This window comes from Salvia hispanica, chromosome 6 (genome assembly GCF_029641045.1).
Source record: "Salvia hispanica isolate PSC_SH4W2 chromosome 6, Shi_PSC_v1, whole genome shotgun sequence".
NCBI lineage: Eukaryota > Viridiplantae > Streptophyta > Magnoliopsida > Lamiales > Lamiaceae > Salvia > Salvia hispanica.
Window position 1 is genome coordinate 38,357,236 of NC_142697.1, and position 7,806 is coordinate 38,365,041.

At 37.9% G+C, this 7,806-nt stretch overlaps 2 protein-coding genes across 4 annotated transcripts; one reads left to right on the forward strand and one right to left on the reverse strand.

The window, feature by feature from the left end:
• Positions 1 to 212: 212 nt before the first annotated feature.
• Positions 213 to 3,018, forward strand: LOC125208394 (Ran BP2/NZF zinc finger-like superfamily protein). The gene is given in 8 exon segments (XM_089060129.1): positions 213 to 267; positions 558 to 673; positions 973 to 1,246; positions 1,397 to 1,467; positions 1,682 to 1,733; positions 1,832 to 1,944; positions 2,090 to 2,117; positions 2,217 to 3,018. Coding segments are annotated over 8 exon segments (1,128 nt in total). The 3' UTR covers positions 2,636 to 3,018.
• A 785-nt stretch (positions 3,019 to 3,803) lies between these two features.
• Positions 3,804 to 7,563, reverse strand: LOC125207787 (squamosa promoter-binding-like protein 12). Of its 3 annotated transcripts, none has more exons than XM_048107267.2 (5): positions 7,422 to 7,563; positions 5,497 to 6,230; positions 5,271 to 5,407; positions 4,668 to 4,919; positions 3,804 to 4,420 (listed from the first exon to the last, which is right to left on the reverse strand). In XM_048107267.2, exons 2-5 carry the CDS (start codon positions 6,180 to 6,182, stop codon positions 4,122 to 4,124), a joined length of 1,374 nt encoding a protein of 457 aa, XP_047963224.1. In that variant the 5' UTR covers positions 6,183 to 6,230; positions 7,422 to 7,563; the 3' UTR covers positions 3,804 to 4,121. The 3 variants fall into 3 exon arrangements, with proteins under 3 accessions (XP_047963224.1, XP_047963225.1, XP_047963226.1); XM_048107268.2 differs by lacking the exon at positions 7,422 to 7,563 and adding an exon at positions 6,683 to 6,924; XM_048107269.2 differs by lacking the exon at positions 7,422 to 7,563 and having other exon boundaries at positions 5,271 to 5,398; positions 5,497 to 6,926.
• Between the last annotated feature and the right edge of the window lie 243 nt (positions 7,564 to 7,806).

The following is a 7,806-nucleotide window of genomic DNA, read 5'->3' on the forward strand; positions in this document are numbered from 1 at the left end:
GACATCTCTCGCCCACGCAGCTCTCAAACCCTTGGCATAAAGCAAAGAAGAAGAAGAGATTGCCATGTCTCAGGTACTTTTGATTACCTCGCGTCACTGTTTCCTCAAATTTATTCATTTCCCCCTTTTTTAGGTCAATTTTTCTGAATGGATTGCCTCTGGTATTCTTAAGATCTTGAATTATGCCAATCCGATTTGATTGATTTTTTGTTATGTTTTAGGTTGATAACAGAAATTCTTCAGCTGCCAAACGTGCTCGAACCGATGGTATGCCCATATTTTTAAAATTTATTGAGGTTTTGTGTTTATGGTGTTCTTGTTCCACATTTGTGTGTAGCTGAAGCCTGAGGTATGTTTATGTCTTTGGCATAGAATGGATCGAACACAGACAGGTGTAGGCACTAATTACTAGTTTAGAGGATCGAAGCATGTTAGTGCAGGTGTCTTTTAGAAGTATGTTAGCAATATTTGTAAGATATATCGAAAGACTTGAGCTCTGTGTCTAAAAAAGTCTAATTATTTGATAGTAGTACTTATTGAGCTAACTCTATATGTAGGTGGGCGCAGGGAAGATGACTGGACCTGCCCGAGCTGTGGCAATGTGAACTTCTCTTTTAGAACAACTTGTAATATGCGTAACTGCACTCAGCCTAGGCCAGCTGATCATAACTCGGTGAGAAATTAACTTGCTAAATAGATTTGCTGTTTTGCATATTTCCATCGCAAACTATAATTTCATTGTGCAAGTTTTTGTTTCATTAATTTCTGCTGCAATAGCCTTGGAGGTTATATAATCATGTGTATGAGAATATGAGCTCCAATTTCAGATTTTATGTATATCAGCTCCTTGTTATAAAAAAAGTCTACAGGAAGAGGTTGAATTTGAGCTTTTCGTCTTTCTGGATGCTTTCATCTGCATGTTAGATGTATAAGTTTTTATAAGCTTACTAAAGTAAGTTTACCTTTGTTCAGAAACCTGCTGCAAAGCCAGTCCAAGCACCTCAGGGTTACTTATCGGCACCTCCATATGTTGGGTCTGGTGCACCTTCCTCCATGTACATGAGAGTCCCGCCATACGGATCTCCTGTGTTCAATGGAACATCTGCCCCTCCTTATGATGTTCCATTTTCTGGAGGTTCAAGTTATCATTATAATTATGGAAGTCGATTTTCAGGAGGTAGCCCATATCGGCCTTTACATATATCTGCACCGCCTCCATATTCAAGTGGATCAGTTATGCGAAGTGGTAGATCCTTTCTTCATCTTCCCATATGTTGGTTTACTGTTGTAGAATTAAAGTTAGTAGTAGTTTCTTACTACATATATTACTGTACGTCATGCACTGCTTGTACTTTTTTTTGTTTGTTCCCATCCCTTATATATTTTTATCATATAGGTGCGGTGTATGGTATGCCACCGCCTATGATGGATCAGTATGGCCTGAGTTTCCCAATTAGCCCCACCATGGTAAGTTTAAGTGGAGAACCTCATTTATCGTATAGTATTTATTAGTAGTATGAGTGGTGTGCCATGATGATCTTACATTGATGTTTGGTTTGTTAATCTGCACCTTTAAGATCTCGCATTGATGTGTAGTTAGAAAATACATTTCTTTCACCCTCGGAGGAAAAATATATATAGATTGTCTATTTGAAAATCTTTTTATTTTGATCTTCTATAGGGTCCAAGGCCTGGATTTTTTCCTGAGGAGAGATTTCCGAAAGCTGCTGCTGGTGTGTCTTGCCCTGCTGTAGTTTAGACTCTAGATATATATGTTGGATCAAACCTTTACTCACCTGATGAATCACTAATTGTTATCATGTTATTGTAGATGGATCTCGTGGTGACGTTGACTGGGCTTGTCCAAAATGTGGAAATGTCAATTTTTCATTTAGAACAGTATGCAACATGAGGAAATGCAATACACCTAAGCCAGGATCTCAGGTTTGAATTATTATATTCAAGTTGAATGTGTAAATGATGTCATCAGACATACTACGACCCAACATTATTTAGTGATATAATGCCTTGATTAAGCTTACTTTAAATGTGTACTGTATGTTCTGACATTCTGACATGATAGATGCAGGTTTTTGCCAAACCTGTCAAGAATTCAAGTAAGCCTGATTTCACATATTTCATTTTCTGTGCTCCGATGATTGAAAATGAAGTTCCTCTCTCGTAATGTACGATATACTGATAACTCTGTTCTCCAGAACCAGATATGCCAGAAGGAAGCTGGAAGTGCGAACAATGCAACAACATTAACTACCCTTTTAGGACGAAGTGCAACAGACAGAACTGTGGTGCTGATAAACCTTCAGATAAAAAGGAATCTCCATCAGAAACAGCTGATGCAAAAGATCAGGTCTGTTTTGTGATATATGTGCATTGTTTGAACCTGAACATTCAACTGTTTGCTCCTAATTATCCTATGTATATTTGTAACAGATCAAAGTTATTATATACTCAAAGTTTTTCTCGAACTCTCTATCTGAGGATTTATCTTGCACCTGCTATTCTCATCTTGTTATTCTTGAAGTGCATTCATGTCCATTTTCTGCTTGCTTGTGTTTTGTCTTTTCATGTATTAATAGAGTTGTCTACTGTTCCAGTGAGTACTAGGTATGTCTGAGAAGGTCCAGAGTCGTCCAGCACATTGCTCAATATGGGTGTCTGAAAGTCAGTCATGTCATCTTCCTGTTGCTGGCGTTTTCGAGTTACCAAGCCCTGTTTTAATTTGTGTCAAGTTGTATTAACACTCTTGATATCTTGTGGTCCTAATCAAACCTTACAAATTTGCATCACGTGTCTGTCAGATTGCTCGCATTAGATCTTGGATCTGGTTGTTGTTCTCTAGGTTTATGTACTTTGGGATGTCGAATCTTAGTGGTATGGTAACGTACGACTAGTAATGTCGTGACCATCTTCGATTTGGTTTTATTTGCCTTTATTATCTTAATGAGCTGTTGTTCTAAAAACATGTCTGCAAAGTCATGATATTTTAAGCTGTCTTCATTCTCTGGGTCGTATAAGGTCCCCTCAACTGGTGGTATTTTTTCAATTGTTGTGGTAATGTTTTAAGCAGGCTAAATTCTCTGCAATATTTTTGCAGTTGTTGTGGCTTGATGTCATGTGTGGTGTCAGGTCCTTCTGTGACTCGTTGATAGACTTGGGTCCTTCTTGGTATGATGAAATAGGATGTGATTCCTATTTTCATTCTTCATTTGCTTGATGCAGTGAAATGGAGGGAATGGCATGAAAATGCAGAGGAAATACAATGAAATTGTGATTTCATTTTTATCCATATTCCATTCCATCATACCAAAGTGTCCCAAGTTTTCAATTTCTAGTAAATTTCTGATGTTTTTCCTCAAAATTTTAGCTCAATATCACTGTGACTCTTGATCAAACATATTATTTGATTATCATACATGTTATGTGTGCACCGCCTATGCTGTACTGATGTTCAAAAAATTTATCCTTTTCAAGATATATTTTACAGAAACATCCTAGTCGGTTTGCTATTAGAATGAAAAAATCGAGTATTTAACTTCTTTAAAATCAAGAAATCAAGCCAAGCTAAATTTTGTTTAAAATGTCACTAGCCTAACGGGTTTTAAAGATAAACTACTATACTATTTTGTGGTGTTTTGCAAAAAAATGATAATGGCGATGAAACAATTCTTGCTAATATTTTGGATTTTGAAATTCATCCCAAGATTTACAAATCGATATCAATAAACGAGCTTCACAGTGAAATTGAAACATTAAAATTCATCAATGGCAGCATTATCTGCAAATGATGACAAACGATATGAAGTTGAATACTTATTGAATAGTTGGTACTTCAAAATATTCCCAAGTTACAAGTGAAGGAGCATTGTTAAAACACTTGCAAAATCTGATAACAGTACAGTACAAATAAGTTATCCTTCAAACTGAATGAACAATCGTTTTCCCAAAACGAATCAACTTGTTAGATGGCCTACCATATGAGACAGAAAGACGTCGCAAACAAGGCAGGAACCAAAAAAAAGGCGACGTCATAATTCAAAACCTTATTCAAGGACCACCTAGAATAGGTCCACGAAGATGAAGAACAGACTTGTCGACATTGGTCAGTTCAATATGTTGGAATAGAAGTCATTATCGTAGGGTGTCTTTGTGCCCAAAGATTGAAGGTAGTGATGAGTTGGATGTGGCCCAGTCGGCCAGAAGTCTGAGGAAGAGAAGGGCACACCTTCAGGGATTGCATGATACATAGGTTGGATGATGTTGGAACTGTTCTCATGTAGTTGATGGTGTAACTGAACTGATTCTTGATTGCACGAATCCCAGGAATTGCTTGACAGAAGAGAGAGAGCACGACGATATTCTGGTGCTGCATCTAGGGAAGAGATCAAAGATCCCTTGCCACCTGCAATGGCTGAGAGAGTCATATTTTTTTAAACAACCTACTTAGGTTCAAGTTTGTTTAATGTGGATTTTGCAAGTTTCCTTATTTCTAACTGTATTATCAAGACAAGTTATATTAAACAGTTCAACAAATGCAGCACAATTGACATAGCGCCTTGTATGAAGTGTGTCAGCACAGTTGGAAGAAGAGCTATATAATCACAAACTGTAATTGTGAGATATTATTCGTTGAAGTAAGAGAAATAGACCTGGATTCAAAACCACTGGCTGTGTATGATTTGCTGCTGAGAGACCATTCGCTGCATTTTGCATATTGATGGTTTGTGGCAGCCTGATTCCTGGCATGTGCAACTGTTCATCGATACCTTCATCTCCTTCAGACTTCAACAAACACCCTTTGGGTAGTGCGAATTTGGAGTTGTTCCAACTAGAATTTGCAGTGGTCCTCGAGTGAGCAAGTGGGGAATTGTTCAGCATGAAACTCATCGGTTGGGTCCCTCCTGCACATTTTCATGGAAAATATCCCACAAATCAGGCTTGGATTTTATTTTTGATGGACTGAATGTTGACTATAAATTTACACACACATAGGAAACTGAAGACAAGTAATTAGAGTATGATAACGATAGCAAAAAACTAGCTAGAATTAAGCAAGAATTTTAGTAGCACCAGCTCAAATCAAAGACGACAGAGGATTTCTCCCAAATGCCTTAGTGTTCTGACTTTTTGTATGTCAAGAGCTAAAAGTGATCTTGGAAGAGTGAATTTTTTCAAGGAATAAAAGTTTCATGTACGAATAAGATAAAGATCCAGAATTTGAATTATAATCATGTTGAGAGATGGTCCAATACCATAGAATGGGGTTGACAGCCTAGGCAAATTGAACTGGATGGTTTCCTGCTGTGGCTTACGACGCCTTGCATTATGATCAGAAAGCCTTCTTCGACAACTGCGCTTCTTTTCATCGAACTCTGACAAGCTATGAAACCTTCACAGTAAGAAGCAGCATTAAGCTTATAGTGCAACAACAGTTGTATGTATTTTGTTGAAAACGGTCTTTTTCTGTGAGTGATTTACCTGCTGCACTGCTGGCAAAACCGGCGTTCACAGCCTCCAACCGTAACCTTTGGGCACTTTGAATGGCTGTCACAAACTCTATGCTTCCGGTGATATTCTTTCGCCAGTGAAAGATCAGTGTTACAGCCCTCGACTTGGCAACATATAGGACTATTCTGAGCAGATGATTTAGTTTTCTTTGGTGTAGTGGCGGTGGCGGTGGCTGGAGCAGGCATGGCAGAAAAGGAAGTGCTCTTAGCAGTACCTCCACCTCCGGTGTTCTCAAAATATGTCCGCTTTCCCAGCTTCAATCCGAGCAATGCTTCTGCGTCTGGAGTTGAGGAAGTTCCAGAAAGCTCGATTCCTTTCATCTCAATCTTCTTGCTGAAGTTCCCAAAAGAGCCCTCGGATGTAGTGAACGTTAAGATGGAAGTCTGCATCCTATCCTTGCAGGATGAGTCGGTAGAAGCTGATATCGAGCTCTTGGCTGAAGAACCATGCCTACTACCATCAGAGCCACCACCGCTGTTACCATTACAAGCAGCAGCAGAGAGATTGAAGGATCCACCATGGATCTCTCCACCATCCACAATTGTCCAATCCGCTAACTGCAGATTCTTCGGACTCTCAATCCCCTTTGAACCAAACGCGACTAAGTTTTCCCAATCCCACTTCGCATTCCACTCCATCTCCATGAAGGGGCTCATCAAACAACTCAATTAACTCGAGGCTGCATCATAAACCGGAAGCGAGATCTGCCAGTTACAAACCACCACCACTTAAAACATGCTGAAATCAAACTACGGTAAACAAGAAGATATGAGAATTCATCGCCTCCGTGGCAAAACGACAACCCCCCTTTCAAGAATTCGACTAAATGGCAAGAAAACACAGGAAGCAAATTTCAAGATGAACTCTTTAACATCAACAGGAGTCTATCAAGTCATTTGAACTACCAAAAACTCAAATAGACAGAGATATCTGCAGCAAAATCTGTTCTTGATTTCCAATCTACAACCACAGCTCCTAAGTATCTCACCAACCAACAAAAAAACAGAAATAACTAAATGCAACACACAGTTTACAACCCAAAAAAACAACAATTCCTCAGTTCTATGATTAAAAAATTAGAAAGTGAAACTCTTCTCCCTGCTGTAAAAGCACCGGATCAGAAAAAGTGATGTGAAAAAAGAAAAGGAAGTACTACCCGACCACTACTCAATCGCCATAATATAAATAAAAATATAGTAGAAAGCAGAATCCACAAATACAACTTGACCCCAATTGCATAAATATTCATTAATAAGGTGAAGAAGAAAATAAAAGTCTAATTTCTAAAAGTCTCTTTCAAAGCCTTTCCATACCTACCTGGCTGGCTACCTCAAAAATCCCAAACGAATAAATGAAAAGTAAAAATAATGAACAAAATTAAAAATGCAAACTTTGCTTGTTACTATAGATGATTTTGTTACCCTTAACAGCATACTGATATTATGATCTGCCTTTTTTTCAGTGCACTAACAAATCTCATTTCAAAAAACTGAAAAAAAGAAAAAAAAATGGAACTGGAGGCTGAGATGGGAAAGATATGGTCCCCATCTAGGGTTTTTTTTATTGGAATTAACAACAGAAAGCAGAAGGAGAACTTTTCCCACAGCAAGCAGAAAATATTTTATTTATGCAAAATTAATAAAATTGAAAAGCATATTTCATCTCCAATTCCCTAATAAAAGCTGAGATTTAAAGGCATTCTTTTAGCACAGATTCGAATGTGGAAGGTTTAGCTTGAAATGAGAGTATGGTAGCTAGCAGAAAATCTGTCTGCAATTTATCCTAAAATAGGCAATGAAAAAATCAGAAAGCAATGATTTTGACTCGAGTAGCGCAGAATTAGAAAAAAAAAAGTTTAACAAGAAAGGAAATGTAGAGAGAGAGGAAGTGTTTACCTTGTAACCAATATAGAAGTGGAATGAGAGCACCAAAATCAAAATAAAAGTAAGAATATGAATGTGTGAATAACCCAGCAGATAAATAGTAATGCTCTGTCTCCTGACAGAGTTGCTGATTTAACAATGGAGGGTTTGGGAGTGGGGTGGGGTGGGGTGGGGTGTGGGGTGTGGGGGTGTCCTTCAATCATGGTGTTTTAACTATTTGTAACAAGTATTCACACCCATTGGATTTCTCATTTTTTTTACATAGATTTTAAAAAATATTAAAAAAAAAGTTGAGTAAAATATAAGTCTCACTTTTGTATACTATTTCCTCTGTTTCAAAGAAAATAACCTCTTCCTTGATAGAATAAAGTTATATAAAATCTCGTGCCGTTCAAGG